The 24,772-nt window shown below is 38.6% G+C and overlaps 2 protein-coding genes across 3 annotated transcripts; one reads left to right on the top strand and one right to left on the bottom strand.

Annotated features, from left to right (window-relative positions):
* Positions 1–12,441: 12,441 nt before the first annotated feature.
* On the top strand, positions 12,442–15,496 carry LOC6565335 (39S ribosomal protein L38, mitochondrial). Its single transcript, XM_001990877.2, has 5 exons — positions 12,442–12,674; positions 12,729–12,884; positions 14,286–14,643; positions 14,696–14,994; positions 15,066–15,496. The coding sequence occupies exons 1-5, from the start codon at positions 12,515–12,517 to the stop codon at positions 15,350–15,352; spliced, it is 1,260 nt and encodes a 419-aa protein (XP_001990913.1). The 5' UTR covers positions 12,442–12,514; the 3' UTR covers positions 15,353–15,496.
* Positions 15,497–15,626: 130 nt separating this feature from the next.
* On the bottom strand, positions 15,627–24,724 carry LOC6565334 (inositol polyphosphate-4-phosphatase type I A). Of its 2 annotated transcripts, none has more exons than XM_001990876.3 (10): positions 24,522–24,724; positions 24,340–24,462; positions 23,767–23,954; positions 23,335–23,493; positions 22,983–23,255; positions 21,582–22,121; positions 20,165–20,714; positions 17,485–18,715; positions 16,048–16,784; positions 15,627–15,977 (listed from the first exon to the last, which is right to left on the bottom strand). In XM_001990876.3, the coding sequence occupies exons 3-10, from the start codon at positions 23,882–23,884 to the stop codon at positions 15,845–15,847; spliced, it is 3,741 nt and encodes a 1,246-aa protein (XP_001990912.2). In that variant the 5' UTR covers positions 23,885–23,954; positions 24,340–24,462; positions 24,522–24,724; the 3' UTR covers positions 15,627–15,844. The 2 variants fall into 2 exon arrangements, with proteins under 2 accessions (XP_001990912.2, XP_032594385.1); XM_032738494.2 differs by having other exon boundaries at positions 23,767–23,951.
* Positions 24,725–24,772: the final 48 nt, after the last annotated feature.

The following is a 24,772-nucleotide window of genomic DNA, read 5'->3' as shown; positions in this document are numbered from 1 at the left end:
TATTTCATCAAGTCGATATTCTACAGTCGGCGTTGCAATTGAAAGATTGTAGTAACAAGCAGAGACAATAACAATAGCGTAATTAATATATCTATATGCAATGTAAGTGGACAGCACTCGAGGGAGTGACCGACTTGGAGATATACTTGCAGATATCCTGCTCCGAACAATGCTAAATTAATTTAATATATGATTCAACTATAAAGTTTTTTTTATATTAAATTATCGTTTAATTGATTTCAGCTTTGAAGATTATTCACTTCGAAAATAAAAAGAAATCGGTCTTAAAATAAATTCTTGGTCCTCTTAGCAAAAGTGAATTTAAATATAAAAACACTTCGAATGGGTATTTTTAGAAATGCTGTAAAAAGTAATTTTTATTTCTTTGTAAATTAATAATATAACTAAATAAGTAAGTATATGTAATTATTTATGTACATACATATCGAATCAGTTCGTTGTCCTGACCAAGATTATATAGATAGATATAATTCATGGCGCCACACGCCAGTCAAAATGCATGATACCCTTTGAATAAATTTATAAATGGGTATACTGTGTATAATTAACACCAGGCAACTGCAATAGTTGTAGCTTCTGACTGCCTCTTCAGAGTGTGAGTCAATTTTGTGGTCCCAAGTTCCGCAAAAGTTGTTTTTAGAATTGACGGTCACATGTAAATTCCCCTGACCCAGAGTGACAAGCTTCTTGATTGTGTTGTTATATATTAATTCCAAAGAACGAGTATAATATGTATGTACATATATGTATGTATATATATATAGAAGTAGAATGCGCAGATCACGTTTCTCAAAGACAGGCGAATCATTTAAATATCAAAGCAATAAACATTGAAATGCAAAACGACTTCAATTTGGATGTCGATAAACATCTATGAGTAGTTTTACTGGTGATCCGTTGCACTTTGTGGGCTTTTATTTCTTCATGTGTCTGGGTGTGTATGTGTGTGGAGGCGGGTGTAGACTGGAGAATACTCCACACAAAGCCGCTCAGTGGCAATTAAATAAACCGCAACCAGATTGACAGGCATGTTAGATAGAAAGATAGATAGTCGAGTCGTTTTTGCATGATTGTTGTGGATTAAGTAAAACTTAACTTGAAGTACGATACGTGGCGTATACTTGATATTGATCTAAACAAAATCTTGGCAATGACTTGGGGAATTTCTTAAAAAAAACCCAGTCTGCTTTAAAAAGTCTTATCAGCCATTTTAAGTGTAAACGTCTGTACTCATTTAGATATGCGTATTTGTGAACTCTAAGCTTTTACATACCCTGTACAAAACTAATATTCTTGAGAAAGACCAAAGAAAGTAAGAAATTCGCCAAAAATCTTAAGGCAGGAATGTAAATAATAAAATTAATTAATTGAATGTAAAAAAAATTGTTTTTAACTAAAGATTTGGAATGTTGAATATTTTTTGGTTTATATTAGTATACTTTAAATAATTCAAACAAAATAACTTCATATTGGTATTTATTTGCTTCAAAGTTCCACTATTTTTCTCTCTACATCTCCCTTCCTCCCTCTTTTCACTTCTCTGTGTCTCCTTATAAATTGTTTTTTCCTTTGAGTATACCCTTCAGTCGAGTATGGGGTATATAGCCCTAATAAAGTGAATATATTCCCTCATATGTTCGCATTTGCGTAGCTTTAAAATCAGCCACTTAGTAACATCTACATACAAATGTATATAAATGGACTGCATGTCTGAATGTGTGTACATATGTGTCTGCATATATATGTATGTACATATATACATATCTGTAATCCATCTAAATATATATGTACACCTTTGTATATATGTGTATAATCCTTGCTCGGACGCATACGTCAGTAGACCGGACGGGCGTAGAAACTATTTATCAGCAAATACTTTGACATTTTGGTATTTTGTTGTGTGGCGATCTTGAGTTAATTTTGCGGCAATTTAGCAAATATGCTTTGTGCTTGCTTCGCACTTTGTTTTTGCTCGGCACATAAAATGAAAGAAAATGTGTAAAAATAAATATCTAAATTTAAAGAACAGTATTGTTAGGATTGTCGATCATTTTTTTGTAGTAAGCATTAAATGAAAACAAAATACGCATTTGAAATTCGCTAGCGAAGAACGGAGAGCAGCAGCAGCAGGAGAAAAGAGGGAGAGAGAGAAATAGAGAATTGAAGAACGACAGACGTTTTTGTGGCTATTTACAAATACACTATAATCAACAAATAGTAGAAGCCTAAGTAAAGGGTATGTTTACTGGCTGATGATGCTTATGACATTTTCGCCAAATCTTGTTTAGTTTGATATATTTTGATATCTGATTGGATGTTATGGTTCGCAGACCTCCACGTTGCTCATTAATAATGTAATATTATATTTGTTAATATTTAAAGAAAAGGCCGACACATATACAATATTTTATTATGAGATATTTTTATTTGATTTTAGTTGGAACTCTAACAGACTGCGACATTGGCATTTGCACTGGTCTCTTCCTGCGTCATAGCAGGCTTTATTCTCTAAACCTCTATCTCACACTCTCTTTATTTATCTCTCTCTCTTTCACTGCCGTTCTTTCGCTCTCTGTGTATCTTCATGTTCGTTCTGGTTATGCAAATGCTAAATGCAGTTTTTGAAAGTGTGCAAACGTAAACTAATCATGTGTTGTTGTTACTACATCAATTGGAATCTCAACAATCGCTGGAGCTCATTTTACCAGCGCAATAATGTTGTCGGTTTTGTTGGCACTCGTTGGTTGCAGCCAACGCGAATTAAGATTCCATTTGATGTAGTAGCAACCACATCTAGCCAAAACTAATTGCTATGTATGTATGTACATGGGTGTGCAACTGAAAACGTGTATTTAATGCAACAAGTGCATATATATATTTTGAGTGTTTCCTTATCCGCCTGTTGCACTCACACATAAATATCGCAGCGGTGGGGACGTAATGCGGCAAGTAACTCAAATGACAAATTGGACTCCAATTTAGAAATCAATGTGTGTATAAATATATACTGTGTTTATATAAACAAACATTTATGTAAATATTAAATTTTGGAAAAAAAAATAATATACATTTTTATATTACAGAAAATATATAAAAATAAATCAATTAGTGGTCGCCTTTTCCATTACTTTTGCAAATAGTTACATTGAAATTGTTAAAGTGCACAAAAATATTGGGAACTGGTAATCCTATTTTTTCATATCTATAAATACGTGCTAATAAAGAGATTGGAATGTGCAATTGGAAATATAAGTACCTAATTTAGCTTGAGTAATTGATAACACATCTTATCTCAAATTTCCAGTAGCGCTAGGCACAAATGCTGCAAAATGTTTGTATTGTTTTGTGTGTATGCAATGCAAATCTATCTGCTTTCAGCATTTCCACTGCGCAAAATGCAAATAAATTAAGTGTGCAAGTAGATATGGGGATAGTTGGATGGAATTCGGAAAACAGATCTTTAAGATTACGTTTGGTCGGAGCGAAAATAGTTATAATCGGTGCATGACGAGAAAGCAAACAACGATACTGGGATCTACTAATTACCTATGGACAGCCATGGAGACAGATAATAGGGAAAAAACGCTCGCAAAAAAAAGGTAATTATGCTTCAAATTGGCTAAAAAAAATATTAAAAATAATAACCTCAACTAAAAACAACGCCGCGACGCAGTTTCCTCGTTGTTGTTGTGGTTTCTCTTTGAATTGATTGCTGTTTTTATTATATTACACACACAACTGCAAATTATTTCGTTTTTTTTTTTGTTTTTCAGTGTACTCTGAACCCAATGAAATATAGTAAAAAGGGTATAATGAAGTATGAAATATCATGTCTGCATGAACACCCTCAGAGCTTGTGAGAGCGAGAGACTTAAAATTTGTTAAAGTATGGACTCATATGCCTATATGCCATATACGTAGTCGCTTTGAATTTATTTTATCGATTACTTTTCCCGTATATCGATGCAAATCGATTAACAACGGCTGGAAAAGACAATTTTAAGGATATATTTATAATTAATTTATATTTAATATATTGACAAAATATTCATTGGGTGCAAAAATGCTACCAAGATCAGTTAAGAAAAAAAGGCAGCAACTCGTATCTTCATATTTACCAAATTAAATAGCAAACGCAATAATTTTCTATATCTTAGACTTGGGTTCAGGGTATCTCCTAGTCGAGCTCTCACGACCAAGTCATTCTTACGTGTATTTTTGCTGTTGCTATATGTATTCAAATGCTTATAGCAGCATTTTTATTGTGAAATTTTTAGATTGTGAGTTGTTTTTAAGGTTTAATGAAGCCACTGCTGGCGTCGACACTGGCGCTGTCATTGTTCCTGCCTTGCGAAATTTTATATTTACAATATATAATTTAAAATATTGCACACATATTGTTTACGAAATTGTTTTTCGTAAAAGGTTTTTTATGTTTGGGTTTGGTTTATTGCTATTTTTTTTTTGTATTTTAACTAGATTTAAATTATATATAGTAATTAGAACATGAAATTAAAAAGCTGAGAGGCAAGCGACGGACAGGGAATGTATTAAAATAGCCGAAACAAGCCGACTAATTGTTGATCTACTTGTTCTTTAAGACCAGTCAGACCAGATCAGTTTTCAATGCTCGGAACTCTTTAGAAATTGGTAAAACGAGAATTATGTGGCAGACATGCGTGTTTTGGGCACACAGGGTATCTTGTAGTCATGCATTCTCGTCTGAAATCCTATTGTTGAAATGGGCATGTTTTCTGGAATTTGTATTTTAATACACACTTTTAAAGTATCATCATTGTTTTAAATTTAATGAACAGAAGATGTGAAAAGAAATATATTAAATCTTAATAAGATATTCAAGGCATTCAGACAATTTTGATTAACGAGTCAAAAAGGGGACCATCGTAAGTATTGATACTTCTTGGAAATTCAAGCGATTATTGTATTATTTTAAATGTGGTTTAGTCGGTGTGTTGGATTTACTGAGCCAGACAAAACTAGCTTATCATTGGAGGCCAAAGCCGAGGTTCAATAGCCGATAACCGATAACCTAGTGACGTGAGTCTAAAGTCTATTACCACAGGAGTATTTCATGATCTTACAAGATCACGGGCATATAGATAGATGTTGATTGTAACGAAGAAATGAATGAGTCGATAGGCTGGCGCACATAATCACTTAACTGCCAGTCAATTGGTTCGCAACCAATGCGAAACAATTGTCTCAAAGCCGGAGGGAACCGCATTGAACTACAAACTCGACTCGCGCTGAATCCAAATTTCGTTCAATTAATGGGAACAGTTTCGAAGATGTTGCCCAGAGAAATGTATGGCATACAATTTTATTATATCAACGAAGCACTTGAATCAATTTGCGCCGTTTATGAAGCCCCCAAATATACAAAAAAAAAAACCGACCACTTATATATACATATACATACGAGTATATCGTTATATGCATACACTGAGAAGTAAACAACAGCCTAAAATGAAGAATTTTGAGCCATGAATTTATAGATTGACTCCGTTTATTGTAGAGTGAATATGGTTGAATCAAGTTTGTTATCTTCTTACTTGATCACTTTTCTGGAACATATACTTTGTTTTATATATTTTCTGTAAAACTGAAACCCAATGTTTGTAAATAAACTTATTTTCAGAATGCCAAAATCGATAGATTGAACACAAAATTTAAATGGAAACATTCTCGAAATAAGATTATGTAAAATTAGTTATTTAGTTTTTTGGGAAACACACTTGATTGCAGAACTGAACTTGTGGCTCTAAATCTGAATTTGGGGTTTTCTGTTCGCAATGAAATTTATTTATTTTTTAACTGATTTAGTCAGTTGTTCCCCTGAGGGAATATCAATGTAATGCGATCATGTGAGCAACAGAAACCGCAAAATGTCTATTTGCTTGCTTGGAAGGTGTGTTGGGATACAATAACAATAAATATTGATAAGCAATAGCAATAACAAAAACTCAAAGAACAACAAGTTCATTTGGCTGATAACCACGAAAAGTGTCACTGAGGCCCACATGGAATAGATCACGTTTCTGCATTGCTCATATGTATATATGTAAACATATGTATATCGGGCATATTAGTGAATCAGTTCGATTCAAGCTACTTTTTACACTAATGTACACTACTTTACCTTACATGTTTACGTTTAGATAAAGCCAGATATTGAATATTTTTAAGTATACACTAATCTCTGTAGCTCTTGAAAGATTTTTCAATAATTGGCGCTATCTGTCTCCCCCCTTCCTACTATTTTGTTTTGTTGTATTTTTGAGTTTTCTCTGCTATAAATTTGGAATAATTTTAAAACGCCCTGATTTATTATATTCTATGTATATTTTTTTTATTTCAAAAATTAAATTTAAATATTCTCTTTTGATTTGATATAATTTAATTTGTAAACTTAATTTGAATTTTACATTTAACTTAAAATATTTATTTTTTTTACTGATGCATTGTTTTCAGTAAATGACCTTTTAGTGCACACTAAGTAAATAAGTATTTCAATTATAAATGTTGTACTTTTAAATGTTCTCGTAGAAAACGTTTTTGGTGCACATTTAATAAATAAATAATTTAATTATAAATTAGTATTCGGAAACATTTTTGGTGCACATTAAATAAATAATTAAATTGCACACTTTGAAGTTTTAAATATATTCGTAAATCTGTAGTCTTTAATTACATCAATTGGTGCAGATGATTCCACAGTTCGATATCAAACGAAGCAAGTGCTTTGACTTGTTTATTTAGCATTTATGTAAATTAGAGTGTTTGTTTTTAATGCATTATCATTGCTTATATAAAGTCATTGAGCGAAATTGTTTCGGTTATGTCATATAGCAACTATTTTGTTATTGTCATCGACTGCAAATGAAATCGAGCTGCATTGATCTGAGCCAAAATGCAATATGATCACAGTCAGCTTCGTCGGTCCGTCTAAATGAATTACAAAAATAGACTTGAATGTTCAGAATGATAACAGTAATTGCTTGGAGGCCCAAGCAAAGAGATCAGCTATTATGAGATATAGCAGTTTCAGACTGGTACACCTGATAAATTGCTCTGATTAGGTAAACCCCAACATGAATATTGTTATATTGTTCAACGCGCTTTTATTGTTTTTTTTTTTTGTGCTATCTAGAAATAGCCAGCTGGTCTACCTCTTAATTATTTGACATGATAGATAGAATTGTTATTGCATGTTTTTTTTTTTTTAAGTGTATATTACATTTCTAATATTTCAGCAGTTGGATTACGTTCTCAGCATCGGAGTGCTAAGTTGCTGTATTTGCCTGATTTTTTTACACCCACTATAAAGTCAAATGAACTAGTCATCCATCTTAAAGAAATACAACTGTACTGGATAATGTTAAATTGTATCAATTGTACGTAGGTTAGTTAAAAATTAAAATTATGAAAATTCGACTCCGTTTGCACGGTGTTTTTCGCCCAGAATGCAATGAGTGTGTATGCATGTATGTATATACGACTCATTGATTGTTTGGGAATGCAATTGCAGCAAACGGTTATCGTGAATACGATTTGTTGAGTGGCAATTTTTGCCGTTAAGAACTGCGCAATATGTGAATACACAAAGGCAAAGTTTATGAACAACGTAACTGCTCGTAACCGGTGACTACGATGACCACAGTGCCAGCATGTGTGACACGAAACGCACGACGAGAGAATTGTCATCTCAGCGAACTACAAACATACATCCTCACATGTATATGCATACATACACATACTGATATGGTCACGTCGGAAGACGAATCAGACACAAAAGTGTCAAATGCAAAGATCACAGATGTACAGACCCCCAGACCTATTCAAAATCCCATACGTGAAATATTCCCAACAACATATACAAAATCAACTGCTTCAAGCGCAATCTTGTTTATGATTACAAACAATAATTAAAACATTTTTATGGCTGGCCATATAAACAATACGATCAGGGAATGGGTATGCGAATTTTCAGAATGGGCGCTGCTGCAAGTGGTGCTGAATGGGTGGGTCAAGTGGTTTCCTGTCAAGCGAAATGTGTCATTAAAAATATGAACACATAAATATATATCACAATATATTTTTATGATAAGCAGATATTAAAATACGTCAATAAATACAACTTACTAGAAACTAACGAAGTAAGAAGTACATTAGATAATTAGATAATGGATCTACAAAGTCGAGAAATTATTATTATTATACAAATGTTCAAATTTGCGATTTTCGAGTTGATCTTTTGCATTCAGAATAATGTCGTGGAAAATTTTGAAGTCAAATTTTAGATATTGATAATGGATAATTAAATGATATTGATCGTAAATAATTTATAATAGTTTTCATTGTATAGTTTTAAAGAATAAATTGTTACTAATCATTTACAAATATTTTTTTTTTAATAACTATGTCGCTTATTTCGTTATACAATTCAAAATGATATATATCATATATGATACAAGTAGTTTATTATAATATATATATATGCTATATATATTAATATATATGATACATATATTATAATAAACTACTTGTAAACACATCGAGATCAGACCCCAAGGTAAATGCAATTTGATGTAATCGTATTGCAATTGGAAAGTAAAAGTGGAGGGCACATGTGTATTGATAAGGACGGTCAGGAACCTTTTAGAGCGATGGCACAAACAGCCTGGCAAAATAATTCATGCTCAAAGTAAAGCGATAATCACCAGTTGATGTTGTACCTATTAAGCGAGCCCTCAATGAGAGGCCTGCAAATAAAAAAAACAAATACTTTGATCTCTTTCAGGGGGTGTCAGGTATCTAGATTAGTTCAACATACTTGAGTGTATGTATAGTGTATACAGTGTCTCACAGTTCAACTGGAACAGCGCCTAGCAAAATATTTAAAGTGCTATAAAGTTTAAACAAAACAACAAACGCAAAATGTTTAAATGCCAATTTGTCTTATGTTATATCACGTTTGAAAAGGAAACTTCAGTTTTTATAAAAATATTAATTAATTAACTAAAATTGGTCAAAAACTGAAAACATGTCCAAAATACATGTCTAAGTTTTTTTGGAACAGTCTTAGAAAAGTAACATGTTAGGCGTATAAAAACTTAAATAGGATGTTAATACTTAGTATGATATCCTTTAGCCTTAATAACTTCCCTTAACCTATTATTCATGGAAGATACCAGCTTCCGGGTCGTTTCTGGACTGATTTTGCTCCACTCATCCAGCAGAGTATTTTTGAGATCGGATCTGTGATTCCTGATGTTATTTTCCAGCAGAGCCCACAAATTTTAAATAACATTTAAGTCTGGAGACTGGGCCTGCGGAATTATCATGTGGGGGCAGTTCCAGATATGCCAGGACTGTACTAATCCTGTACTGTACTTATGGTTGGTTGTTGTCCTGGTCGTTGTCGTGGTAGAACCGGAAAGTACGCCGGATTCCTAGCTTCTCGGCACTTTGGAGTACATTTTCCTTTAATATATTTAGATACACATTCTTGTCCATTGTTGTTTCAAAAAACACCAAATTTCCGACGCCGGCTTCCGAGATAGATGTCCATACCATGACACTTCCTCCGTCGTGCTTGACTGTTGCCTTTAGGATTTTGGGACTCAGCTCAGTATTGGACTGTCGCCACACATAATTTTGTCCGTCTGAGCCAAAAATGTTTAATTTGGGCTCATCTTCAAATATGAATGTGTTCCAGAACTCCAAATCCTTGTCCAAGTGGGTTTTGACGAATGCCATCCTAGTCCCTTTATTTTTTGCGCTTATAAAGGGCTTCTTCCGTGGTACTCGGGCATTAAAGTCATGGTTGCGCAGAACTCGGCGCACAGTTTCCACACTGCACTTTTTCCCCATTTCATCCTGCACTTGTTGAGTCAGTTTTGGAGCCGATAGCTTGGGATTTTCCCTTATTTTCCTGATGATCCTCCGCTCCTCCTGTTCGGTGAAAATCTTGTTTGGTGCATTTCTGACCTTGTCCTCTATCCGATTTTCGTCGACGAAGCGCCGAATGATATTGAATACAGTTGTGGTACTCAGATTTACCATTTTAGCTATTTGGCGATATGAATATCCAATCTTGAAGTGTTCCAGGATGAGATTCCGTTGCTCAATGGTAATCCGTTTGTCCATAGTCCTTGTTGGCTGGTGGCACCCGAGATGCAGGATATAAATATACTGACTACGAAGGATAGGTCTATTTATACCGAGAATAATCAACCTGACGTAAAAAATCCGGGTTTTATGGCACCCAGGTGTCCATAACGCCCATGTTCCAAATAATGTGTGACCATAAATTAAGGTACTTTTTTACATAACCTGACCTAGCAAGTGGGGAAACCCTAGTTTATAGGGGTCATGTAGTCATTTAGGTGGTTAATATATGTACCTGCCATCGGTCTTTGGAATTTTTGAAAAATATTGTATAATTAGTTTAGGCCATGCAATTAACATTTTTGCTAGACACTGCCCGAAATGAACTGTAAGACACTGTATATAGACTACTTGATGAGTTATATATTACGATCGATTCTATACAATGTACGCCGAGTGATTACTCAAATCGGGACACGTTCAAGTGTCCCGGACGCAATGCTTATCAATTACTAGCAACCAAGTCTACTTTTGAAGGCGGTGCACGGGAAATTTAAATATTTATAGTGTATTTCAAACACACATTTGCATATAATTTGCATATAACTTGGGGTCCTAATTATACAAAGAAGGGGTTTAACTTAATGATATCGTGCATAACCAATATCTGCTGCATTCCAAACAAAACTCGCTGATTCTGCACTCAGACCATTTTCAACAGCAGCAGAGTTGCCAACTTGCAAATAGAGAAATATACAAAATATAACAGAGAATAATATGAACGTTTTCCTTTTGTCATTCGCTCAAATTTATTTCAGATTCTTTTTTTATAGTTCCCATGGGTAGTTTACGTAGAAATATTATATCTTATGGCGTGAATACTGTAAATTTATATTTTGTGAGTGTGAGAAACGCAACTAGCAACACTGGACACAAAGAACAGAAGCTTCGCCGGCTTGAAGGGAATCCTGCGGAAGTGCGCGCGCACTGGAAAAAAATTGAATAAACGTAATAAACACCTAGGAGTATGCAGACAATAATATATCCTATAAAAATCAAACAGCAACAATTACCCCAGATAGTTGAAATGACATTGACTCTTTGTTATGGCAATAAAACTACAATAGATTCAATGCAGGAGCACAAGGAAATGTTTAAATATTAACGAGCGTGAACATAACCTCAAATAGCCATAAACAACAAAGCGAGCGAGAGCGCTGAGAGCGGTTTGAGTGACTTTTGGAGAGAATGAGGTTTGGCGGCTTTGCGGCGTGGGCAGCGCACAAATGTCTAATTTCTGGTATTCAAAACTGACAATGATTTGCGGCCCAATGACCCTTGATTAGCTATATATTTACGAATCTTACACTCTTATTTACTTACTTACTTATGTGTACATGTGGCAACAGCTTAAGATATTCGCTTTGACTTTATATTCAGCCATTGCGGCACTCCTGACGCGCCTTTATTTAGCTTCAGCAGTGAATTGCCCTTGAGTTTGTCCTTTTCCAGCGCCGACGCAACAACCATCGCTGCGCTAACAGTGGCAGCGACAGCGGCAGCCACAGCGCCAACTGTTATATGGCGCGCATGCAAACTGGTTTACTATGACTGTATCCGTATAACAGTGCTTACTAATCTACATACATACATACAAACGTACATACATGCATACAAAAAATACATACATTTCTATGTAAGCATTTACCGATGTGGGCGTGTGTGTGTGTAGGAGGCTCGTCACCGGCACTCGTAAGCAGTGTGCTTTTTTCCTGTTAACACTGGATATGCGGTTGAACTGATAAAACTGTGTGTACATTAAAGTTGCGAAATATTGTGTTAAGTATTCGTATTCTGTATTTTATATTAAATTACATGCGTATTACGAATCGATGCAGATGTCTATCTTGATCCATTAAGCTAATTAGTGGCATACTCTTTTTGTCAAAGCAGATACTTTGTCCTATCAAACAAATAATATTAATGCTTTTGCAGGAACAAGCATTGACTAATGCAATTTCGTTGAGTTAGCCCACATTAGATTGAATTACAACACAAATGTACACACAACGCTGTAATGAAACCGGAAATGGTAAGGAGCATCTAATATTTGAGTGCTTACTCGGCTAAATGGAATAATTTGCATTTGTGCGATCGCCATAAGAGCGAAACCATAACCATTTGAAAGAGCAAGTTTAAATCTGTCAAGGTTGCCAGACCGCTGTATTAAGTAGCGAACACTAACACAGGCACTGCTCAACACTGAATATTAGCAGCTCTGTCTATTGACTGGCGACTATTGACCACCGACTGCCATCAGCTGGGCGATTGTTAAAAACGCGAGGCCGCTTTATAAAACACAATGTCTTTTAGTAATTTATTAATGAAAAGAAGCATAGGTGGCGGTTTGCGTGTCACACAATTCACGGTGCTATTGATGTTCAATGCCAGCACGCGCAACGGACACACGCTGCGTGGCAAGCCGCCCGGTGTGGCACGAACGCTCGAGCAGCGTTTGCGAGGTGAGTTTCCCAGTTGATGTAACCAACTGTTAGTAAGTAGAAATTTGTTAACAGATGAGAACGTCAGCGATCCCGAACTGAAGGCACGCATCAACATTGGCTTTCCGCAGCTGAAAGCATCGCGTTCGGCTCAGTTAAAGGCGCGCCTCGATCACCTGCGAGCACAGCGTGTCAGCAAGGAGCTGGAGCAGCTGGCGCGAAGCAACAACTGTGAGTAGCTTGCATATAAGATCTCTATATAGGACCCGGCACATATTACGTACCCTTGTAGACAACATAGTTCCGATATTGCACTCCGATGGTGATAATATCACTCAAAGCTAGTTAATTTGCTCGGCATATCTTAGTAGACCGCAAAGTTTACACACATTAACTCATCATGTGACATTTCAGTGAAAGTCTATTATTATTTTCTCTCTCAATACAAAAAAAATAAAAAACAAAGAAAAGGAGATATCTTAGGCACGCCAAAGATTGTATTCCCTAGAACCAGATCTGTTGACAGCTATATTTTAATCCAAAGTTCGAAAAATTATTGTTTGCGTACGTTTTAAACAAATTTTATTTATATATTTTTTTTGTCTATCAACATTTGTGTAATTGTATTACAGCAGATTATTTCACATGAGGCACATAATTCTTAAAACAATTTCATGCTGCGTTCAATACTTAGCAAACATCAGTAATAATCTTAATGACACTTTATTGACGAAAGTAAAAATAACTTTATTCATTATAATAATGATCGGATTCATAAAAGAAACAAATTATCGTCCATTATCATAAGTACCACTGAGCAGGCCTAAGAATGGCAACTTTAGCTTAACAAATTTGAAAGTAGGTTCTTTCAGATGAATTCTTAATATGCGTTAATAAAAAGTTAAATAGTCGACAGTCAGAAAACAAATCTAATCCAATCAACTATAAATCTGTTTTCTAACAACATTGCCCAGTGGAAATCTAAAAAGGTGTATCATTGTCTCGACATCCGAAATTGCTTGTTCGAACAGCCGTCCGCGCACTGTGACATGATCCCGTTGAAACCTACCTTTGCATGTATGCGTATTTGTATGTGTGCTCGTCGAGAAACAATGAACTTCATATTTCGAGACAATGGTACCCTGTTTTAGATTTGCACCATATATTTTGCGGGCTGTGGGTACAAAGTTGGTCAACAGTTAAACCACCCCACTTTACGCCACATCAGGCCCAAAAACTAAAAAATTTAAAATCGAGTGCAACTCGCACACAAAACGACAAGAATAGAATATTGCTGTCATCTTCGCACACATTCAAGGGTCTGCGAGATCCGGTAGCACGCATTCATAACTAATAAAGGCCTGCTAGAAAAGGTGCGTACCTGTTCGCAGCCATGCACGCATGCTTATAAAAGGCTGGTTTTTTTTTTACCCGCAATGTTGTCGCAGCGAAGTCAAATTAAAAAATGACCTTCGTGTGTTCGCTGCTCGACACGCGAGGCCATCTGGGCCGAGAAGCTCACAAAAAAACCTGATTCACTTTTTTGTCGAATTGACGCCTCTTATGTATTGTCTGCTTAGTGTAAGTACTTAGGCAAATTTCACAAGATTTTGATGGTTGCTCTTTACGTAGTGCTCATCGATTTGGACAAGGTGCAGGATTCATATGTGCAGACAACGGGTCAACATGATCTTCGCCTGCTGGCGGATCATTATGGCATCTTTGAGCATCTGTTTTGTAGCGCCTACTTTGTGCCCCGTGTCCCGCTAAGCATACATTATGAGCTGGACGCGAATACCATCAGTCCCGTCCACAATGGTAATGTGATTAAGCCCGCAGAGGCGGCCAAAGTGCCTATGATCAGTTTCGATGGCCAAATGGATCCCATTACTGGGAAGACATCACAGGGCGACAGCTACTGGACCCTGCTGGCCACCAATCCCGATGCACACTACACAAATCATGCAGCCGAGTGCCTGCATTGGTTCATGTAAGTCCTTAATTTGCTCCATCTTCACTCTAATAATGAACACACAAATTAGCGCCAATATACCCAATGGGAAGATCAGCGATGGAGAAGTGCTGGCCGACTATCTGCCACCGTTTCCGCCCAGAGGTTTGGGTTATCAGCGGATGGTCTTTGTGCTGTATAAACAGTGGTCTCGCCTTGATATGACTGAGTACAAGTTGGATGCCAAGGACTACAGCAATCTAGAGAAGCGTACCTTTAGAACACTGGACTTCTATCGGCATCATCAGGATAACCTGACACCAGCGGGACTGGCCTTCTATCAAACCAACTGGGACGAGTCTCTCACACAATTTTATCATCATGTGTTGCGTGAGTAATGTTTTTTTTTAATACCATATGACATACACTATGCATGCTAAATATGCGTTCGACTCTTGCAGAGATCAAGGAGCCGGTGTTTGAGTACTACTTCCCGAGCCCGTATTTGGCGGATCAGAAATTCTTTCCGCTCAAGCAGCCGTTCAATCTGTATATGGACAAGCATCGCGATGCCAAACAGGTCAACAAGGAGTATCTACAGCGCAAGTTAGCCAAAACGCATCCGTTCCACGGAGCGCAGGCGCCGCTACGCTTCCCCAATGCCCATCCCTTGCGCGATGTGCCCTCGTGGCTCAAAACAGAACTGCGCAAACGTCAACTGGGCACCGGGCGTGTACAGGACTATTAAATAATAGTATAATAGTCATTCTTCTCTCTTTTTGTTTTGTTGTAATTTGGTAAGTTGCTTAACGGTCTTAACTCTGGAAGTACGTGGAATTGAACCAATAAAGTAGAGGTTGAGCTCCTCGACAAAGAATAAAATACCCGAGTATACCGTGTGTATGAATTATATAATAGTTTAAATAAATACATACATGAATAGAAGAAAGCTAGCAATTTGTTATCCATGGAATCGTTTGATGTGTTAAAAAATCCTTTGGTATTCGTATTCAATCTTTAGCTCATTCATTTGAATGTGTGATGATTTACTTTGATTTTGATTATTAGGATTTTGTATTTGTATTGATGTGGTTGACTTGTGTTGCTTTGTTTCTTTGATTTTTGGCACTGTTTTGTATATACTATATATACTACATATATATTTATATATATGTTTCTCATAAGTATTCGTCACTTAGCCTAAAACAAATTTGTAACTGGAGGTTCAAATCTTTTGGGCCTAGGTCTGGGCTTTACCATAGGCGCCCACTGGTGGCCTATACATGGCCGGCAGCATTATAACCTGAGGCAAATTGAAAGCGTATTTGTGCTTGCCAATATTCTTAAACACATTATCCATGCGAGTGCCCTCGCTGAAACCAAAAAAACACGAACAGTTAGGAGTTGGGGAGCAAGTTCAGGTTTAAGGATTGCAAAACAAACCTGCGCATGGTGCTGAGCGCATAAGGCACATTTTTAGCAGGCAGATGAAATTCGCGAACTAGGACACGGCATTGTTCCAGGGTGACAGCCATGCCTGTGCGATCCTTGGCACTCTTGCAGGACGTGAAGCGCAGGCCACCCATCAGTCGGCACGCATCTTCGGCCAGATGCAGAATTCTCACGTTCTTGGACACATTCGCGCGCAGCTGCTGCTCCATATAGCTGAGCAGCGATTGCAACTCATAATCACCGTAGCTGGCATCCGCCGAGGCTGTCGCATTCATGCCCAGCTTGCGATAGCGACTAAAGTACTGGCTGATCCGCAAATAATTGTCCAAATTGGAGCGATGCTGCTCGTGCGTTTGACCCAGCGTCGCCTTCTCGTTGATGCCAATATTAAAGAATACGGGCGTGATCTTAAAGTTAATAGCCAGACAGCCAGCGCTGGCCAGCACATGCTGCGGCGTGGGCAGCATCACCTCCAGCGCCTGCCTCGAACCCGTTATGCGCGGCATGGGCGCTGTCTCGCCGGACGACGACACCAGTGTAAACCCAACCGATGACAAATCCTCAATGGCAATGCACATATCGCTCCACATGTCAATCTCGGTGCCATATAGCGACAGCAGACCCTCAAAGTACGCCAGCGGACCGAGTTCGCGCAGCAACGACAAATAGGCGTCATCCATCTCGCTGCCCCACAGGCGGAGCATCAGGGCGCTGACCAAAGACGTCAACTTTGCCAAGTGAAGCAGAGAGAAAGAGAGAGAGATAGAGAGTGAGTTAATTTAGTAATCAATTAACACGTCGTTCGTAGATGTATCCTTTCAGAGGGTGGCATCTTGCATTTAAGAAGTCCACTCAAAGCTCATAAAATATTTATGTATCTGCATACATATAATCTTGATAAGGTCATGTCTGTCCGCATATCAATGTTGTCCTCATTAATCGTATTTTTCTTGTTTTACAATAACGAATAATACTTTTTAAGTCGCTATATCATTACCACTAGAACACTCGGTTGAGAGATTAGTTCTTGTATGAAACAACTTTTTGTTTGTCAAGTTGTTCTAACCAAACTCAACAGTTATGCGTGTTAATATGCAGTAATATACAATTACTTGTATTACTAAGTATGAATATGCGACGCCCTAAGCAGGTAGCGAACTCAAGCAGCTTTCTCATGGTTAGAAAATTGAAGTGGCCTGCATACAGTCACTCTATTTTTAGAGATCACAGAGGAGGTATATAGCGGTTGCCTTACATGGGGCTGCATTAGGTAAGTAACATATGTATTTAGGTTTATGCATTTTCAATCAAATAAAGGCCTGCTTTTATCGTGTTTCACACACTTTAGTTGTTGGTAATTTGTAGAGGGTAGCTATAAGGTCGAATTTTAGAATAATTGAAAACTATGTCTCAGCCTGGATATCTTACCGCCTGCGAGAAGCACACATCCCGGCGATAGGTGATGGTCGCCTGGAGGCGATTGCAGCGCACATCCTGCTGCAGCCGCTGCACGGAGTGCATCAGTCGTGCCGTTTTCAATAGACGATCCATGGCTTGGCGTAGCTTGCGCATGCTGGGACGTAGCTCACCCACCCAGTCGGTGGTCAACGATAGATCCAGTCCGTCGGTGAACTTGTTGCCCTTTTTGGGTGCAGGCGCCGCTGCTGATGCTGCCGCAGGCATTGCGAGATCCAGTTTCCGTTGCTGTGTCGTCTGCCCGGCCGAGAGTAATGGAGGCGCAGCAGTAATCACATCGGGCGTCTGCTGGGGCGCCACTGTGAAGCCCTCGCGTTTAAGTGGCTCCCTGGGATGCCGCAGCCGTATGGCGGGACTGTCGCAGCGACCGCAAAAGAATTTCAGCTTGCTGACTAGGCACATTACGCTTGCCTCAATGTTTAGCTGGGTGAGATCGAGCGGCTCTGGTTCCTCCGTGGGCCTGTAGTAGTTTGCCGATGGCGAGGAGCTCATCAACTTAGTATCGAGAAATCCGGCTGGTGGCTGCGATCCACGCATCTCCACCCGATCCTGCAAGCTGGGTGGTAGTGATTGATATGTGACCTCGGCCAGAGATGACGGCTCGCCGCCGCAGCGAGGAACCAGCGGTTCACGCTGCTCGAGGCTGCGCAGATGCGCATTGTAGCATTTGACGACATGCTGCAGCGTATCAATGGCATTAATGTCCAACGAGCTGGATGGCGATAAGCAACTGCTCGGATGCCAGCTGTTCGAACGCATTAGCGGCTGGCCGCGTGGCCATAGATCCGGTGGCGCCACCACTGGTGTCGCAAAATCCTCCAGTTGCGGTGACTTGAGCTCCAGGGCGCTTAGCTGCTGGGTAATCTTGCGAAATGGCGACATCGGCTCCATCAGCACATTGTCCGGTTCCTCGATGATGCGATGGCGCTCAAGAAATGTGACCGCCTCCTCCACAATACTCGGCTCCCAAATGTTGAGCAGCGTACGCGTTTTGCTCACCATCTCGTTGCACAGCGGCATCATATCACGTGCGCTGCGTCGACTGGCCAATTGCAGCAGTTGCGACATCAGCTCGACGATCTCCTTGCGCAGCTGCTTGGTCGCCTGGACGGCATCGTTGGCCGCCTGCACCTTACATGCGTTGCTCTGCTCCAGCTTCCATGACTTGCTCTCCTGCAGCAGCCTGCACACCAATCGGAGCGAAAACGACACAAAATCGGGTTATAAATTTGTGATATATACATATATATTAGCTGTTATACTTGCGTTAAAAAGGCGACCTCTGATACCTACACAACTGGACAGTAAAATAGGTGTGTAGACAATAATTTGTGCATTTTTTAATATCGTATCCAAAATGCATTAAATTAATTTGTTAATATGGCGAAATTGTTTCTTACTGTGTCTGACTTAAGCAAGCGCATATGGAGGTAGACAGTGAAATCGGTGCGAGTTACATTAAATTAAGAAAACTTTAATTTCTCTATTGATTTTGCTTGCAAAAGGTAAGATTTTAATATATTCATTATAATAAAGGCTTAACTGTGATATCGAATTATATAAAATGGGCCGAGGGCATCACTACAGGGCTAAGGATAGAAGATATAGTCTAAGCTCTAAGATTAAGGAAAAAATAACAATTGCATCGATACATCGATTGTACGGTCTCAGAACCGATAATTGTATGGTGTTATTGGCTAAAAGCGATCCTTTTGAGTCAGCGAAATTGGGAATTTTTTTTCAGCCTCGCCAACTCCGCGAAGGCGATTAGGGTGTGCAAAGTTAGTTAATAGGATATCCGGTAAGGTTCCTTTGCTTAGAACCACTAATTTAAAAATGGGAAAAAGTTCACAATGGTTTATTGAGAGAGAATGAGAATGAGAGGGTGCGAAAATAAAAATGACAACATTTTAATGAATGATGAAAATCAGATTAATTTGTTTGGTAACAGTTCTAAATGAATCGTTAGTCACCAAAATGTAAATAATTCCATATTAAATCAACTAAAAAATCAGTCATATATGCCACCAAAATATTGTCCTCACATCTATATTACGGTCCAGATGTGTATATGCTGGTTAGGTTAGGTTATACGGCTGTTAACCAATAAAGCCAACTCACTTAGGCCAGGATTGGCTAACTGCAGTACTACTATTTGCTGACTTAAGATCAGTCGGGTGTCCAACTGGATGTGTTAAGAAATTTTGCAATTTTGATTGGTTCTAGATTGGCTAACTGAGATAGGTCGGCTAGAGAAGGACTTCCCAGGGTGCTTAACTTGTTACTATGTTACTGAGTGTTTTCAAGATTCATCTTCATCCTTATCTGTGCAACCTCTGCAGAAGTCAATTTAGGTGTCTTTGAGTCTATTGACTTGCGTACTAACTAATTTGTGGGCAGTGTTACAAACTTGTAATAATATATATTAAAATAATATTATATTTCCACGTGCTCTCTACTTTTTCATATATATTCAAGAAGGTTACATGTTAGTTCGGGCGATCTTTTCTCAACTTGGAATCATTCGTAAAATAATATTAAAAAAAAAACATATATTTATATATATATATAATACAATACAAATATATATATATATATATATACTTATAATAATATATAATTAGCCACTCACTTGATAAGGCCGCCACACTTGCGTCCCTTGGCATCGTGACGCGTAAAAGCGCCAACCGTGATAATGTCGAGGACGCCGCAACGCTGCATTGCATCATTTTGTGCCCACATGCGCTGCACGTGCAGATTGACAGGCAGAAATTCGAGAGCCTCATCCGTTTTGGTAGCGGAACGCTTGTAGTAGATGCCATCACGCATTAGCTGCTGTATGTTCTGCTTGGCCTGTGAATAGTCCTTGAGGAGGCGCAAATGCTCCTCGAGCAGATTCATTTGACGCCATCGCCACTCGCCACTCAGCTCACCCATACCAGATATCTCCTGCAGCAGCTCCTTCTCCCGCTGTATCCAAATCGAGAGCAACTGCTGCGGCACCGCACAACATGTTCGCGACTCGAGCAGCGTCTCCAGCACACTTATATCTGCGCCCAGTGTTGACTGTAGACGGTATGAATGCTGATAGGGATTGGCGCAGACACGTGCCACGCCGCACTGATGTGGCACAAACAGTCGCACGCCCAGCCTCAATGGCAGCGATTGAGTGCGACGATGACCTAAAATCAGAATGAAAAGAAAGAGAGAGCATTACTAAGTACATTTCTTTTTACCAAGCAGGAATAATTTGTGGGCAAAATGCAAGTTGCATAATAACACTCATCACTACATAGGAAATAGCTTTTTTTCTTGAGAAAATTTAAAAAACAAAAAAGTTGTTCATATTATTTAATTGCATTTATTGTCGAATTATTTGATTTGATTGACGTGACTAATCTAAACAAAGTTTTGAAATATATATATATATATTCGAATTGCAACTAAATTATTTTCTGAATATTTGAACTCTGAATATTAAAAAATATTAGTCAACACAACAAAGATAATATAAAAATTTAATTAATTATTTATATTCTCAATTTTTATTTTTATTTGTACCTTATTTATTTTGTAAATTTTAAACTTTTATTTTTTTCCTCAATTTTATTTCAATTTTGATTTTGTTAGTTTTCAACTTGCAATGCTTAGGTAAACCAAATTATTAATTAAAAACTTAATTTTTAACCCATAAGTTTTCTGATAGCTATCTGATATAGTAATTCTAACAAATAGTTAGTTCCAAGTTCCAAGTTTCCTCACATTACAACAGATAGGCAAACGGCTGATCAGGACGATTTGAGACTGCGTTATTTATTGAGAAAAACATTGAGTTTTAGTATGAATAACTTTTTTGGTTCTCTAAACTTATCGAATTGAAATCAATTCGGTTTTATGTGATACTCCAAAATATTCATCATGTAAGTATTAGTTAAAACCTGTTCCGGTGAACAAAAAAATAAAGTCTGATTGTCTTTGTATTGTATTTTGCTGATTGTTTTTTAAGATTCGCCGGATGCGACTGAACGATTTAGGTAAATGCAACTCACCCTTTTGTCTGGCGCCCTTTCTGCTAATTGCTCCGTTCTCGAACAGCTGTGTGGTGGAGCGTGGTGGCGGTGGCTGGGTCAGGCCATGCATTGTTTTGCCCAATCCAGTGGCGTGGGACATCTCGATGGCCGGTTCGGGAGTCCATGAGGCGAGCGTAATGAAGCCGCATTCGCCGCGCGGCGAACTCAAAGGTAGACGCAATCGTGTCGCATCCTGAATGACACCCAGAGCCACTTCGGCGTGGCCGAGCGGCAGCGAGGTGTGCGAGACACGCTCCCGCACATCGTGCACACTGAAGAGGAGTCGAGTGGCCGCCTTGAAGCCGGCGCTGCGCAGGAAGCGAATGGTGCATAGAAACTGAGGTGTCCGGGTGCGCTCCTGCAGCTCGGTGCGTGCATGCTGCCGCCAGATGCAATCCTCGCCAGGCTGGAGCAGGGAGCAGATGACGCGCGGATTTGGAGCACGCCCGAAGCCGTCTAGTGGCAGATTATCACAGGAAACCGCCGTTTCACAGATGGGCAGCTCAGAGAGCTCTAGATCTGCAAGACGAAGGGTAACAGTGAAAAATTGTTGTGTGTGCGTGTGTCCGAGTGTGAGTGACAAATTGATTCGAAAAATAAGAACAAATCAATTGATTACATTGTTATAAATCAAATAAAGTTTATTCTTTGAATAAAATTCATTTCTCCCATTTTGACTGCTGTCTCTTTTCTTTCTCTCTCTCTTTCACACCGCATTTTTTGTCTGTGCTGTTAGATTCAAGTACAAATTTATATAGTATTATATATAAAGCATACATATTGCTGATTGGGAAGTGTGTAGAAAATGTTAGAATTTTGTAGATTCGCAAACGTTGAAAAACTACCTTAAGCAGTCTATTGGATAATTAAATATACAATATTTCTACAGAGTATAAATTCGTGATTAAGCCAAACCATTATGTTACAATAACACATTTAACTCAATTTTAATTTAATTACTGAGCGCTTTTAAAGTTGTCGAAGTTAAAACTCGACTAAGAGCTTAACAAACACTTCACAGCCTTCACTTAATTCGAATATTAAATTTAGCAGCTGCAGCAAGTGTCATCATAGCATAAATCATATGGCGTTTCTTTGGTTTCATTTGGCTAAAGTCGCGACCTGCCCTTTAAACCGTGTATAAGGGACCCCAAAAGTTGGCAAACAATTTTTTTGGTGAGTATGTGTGTGTGTGCTTGTGTGTAAAGCGTGTTGTGCATGTAAAACAAAACAAATCCGTATGGATTACAAACTAAAATTTAACGTTAACCGTGGTTAAAGTGATTTTGGAATTCTTTTCGTGGTTAGTCGGCGATCAGCTAATAAAAAACAACCAATTTCCAAAATGGGGAGCGCATCCTTAGAACTGTATAAGATCACCTTCAAAGGGCGCCTCAACCGCTGGCGCCGACGACGATGCTCGCCAGGTATCCGTTAGCATCGTTGAGGCCATTGGCAATGGCAATGGCAACGGCAGTCCCTGATTAATCCGATTTCCCATTGTCGTCGTTGTGGCAGCGGCAATCTGTTCCTGCAGCTGTTTTATCTGCAGATCGATTTGTTCATTAGAGCACGCCTCAATGCTGCGCACCCAATCAAGACGATCCGCTGCACTGTGCGTCCCAATGCGTTGCGAGGGGCTGTCCTTAAAGTCTGTTTCAAATTACAAATGCTCCATTTATTATAAAGTACACACATACAATATACACATACAAATATATATATATATTACCTAAATCGAATACGTAGCCCTCCAAGTCGGGCTCATCATTATGGATGCGCGGCTGGCAGTCTTGAAGGACCACAGCGCCAGCAACAGATGACTTTGGATTCTTGTCTTTCAGATAGAAGAGTAAATTGCCACGCAGCTTGCACCAGCATTCTAGCTTAACTGTATTTTTTTGCGGACATATGTGCACCAAGAGATGACCAAAAAAAAGTGCATAAGCAAATCGTGAGTGTGATATCTACTTGATCTATATGTATATGTATGTATATAGTATATGTATGTAAGTACAATAAAGAGTGTGAGTTTAGTACGTGAGTGGGTGATAAGCGGAAATTATAGATAGAACCCGCAAATAAAAAATCATCATCTAAATGTATCGTGTGTGTGTGCGTGTGATTGAAGAGTTGAATGAACTGTTGCTTGTCATCCACTCACCATCGCTGCGACGGAAAATGCTCTCCTGTCGCTCCGTTATGATGAGCAGGCCCTCCTTGTCGAATCTGGTCGTGATATTGGATGCCAAGCTAGCCAACTCCGGTTCATTAAAGCGCATGCTTCTGCCCCAAACAGATTGCAACTGACGGTTGTCGATGGGTTTGTGGATTCACAAAAAAAGCGACCTGCTGTTGGCAATTGTAATTGAGAAATTTAAATGCGGTTTTGCGTTTTGTGCTGTTTTTTGTTGTTGTTTTGTTTTCTGTTTTGTTTTTTTTTACTTCAAATTGCGCCCATTAAATAAAGTGACAATAAGAGTTCCAGTGTACACAGACACAAAATTTGATTTAATTATACGAATGGCAAAAGGCAGCCACAAATGGCAAGTCGAGCGCACCTTATAAAATGGCTATAGGTGCGGGTTTTAATAATTCCACATATTACACATCGCAAGACGAAGAAGAAGCAGAAGGAAGGAAGGAAGGAAGAATGGAGCGAAAAATGGAAAGAGTCAGGGTGGGGTGGTGGTGGGAGGAAGCAGGCAAGCAGGTGCAGCACGTTTACATTGCTTACCTCCTCTCTTTCTGTCTTCAACACTCTTTCGCTCTCTCTTTCTCTATGGCGCACCACGTCTCACTCAAAATGACACAGCTGACGTTGACAACAACAGCATCGCAAGTGGCCAATGCGGCGACTCTGGATGAATGAAAAGTTAGGTGCACGTTGACATTATCAGGAGGAGAAGCTTTGCTCACCAACAATGCAATGGGCAAATGGACCGTTCGTTTGTTTATTTATTTTTATAACTGCACAGCTGGCGACGCTATCAACTGGTGTATAAATTTAGTCGAGTTTCTGCTATCGGTAAGCTGTTGTGATCGGCGTTTCTTTTTGAATTTGAACAATATATACACGTTATGAATCAAGTATTGAATATTTAACAGTTTCGGCTTGGCATTACTTAACTTTTGTAGTTACTGCTTTGGAAGTTGCCCTTTGCACTTAA

This window comes from Drosophila grimshawi, unplaced genomic scaffold (assembly GCF_018153295.1).
Source record: "Drosophila grimshawi isolate 15287-2541.00 unplaced genomic scaffold, ASM1815329v1 contig_1006, whole genome shotgun sequence".
Taxonomy (NCBI): Eukaryota; Metazoa; Arthropoda; class Insecta; order Diptera; family Drosophilidae; genus Drosophila; species Drosophila grimshawi.
This window is presented reverse-complemented; position numbering and strand designations above follow the sequence as displayed.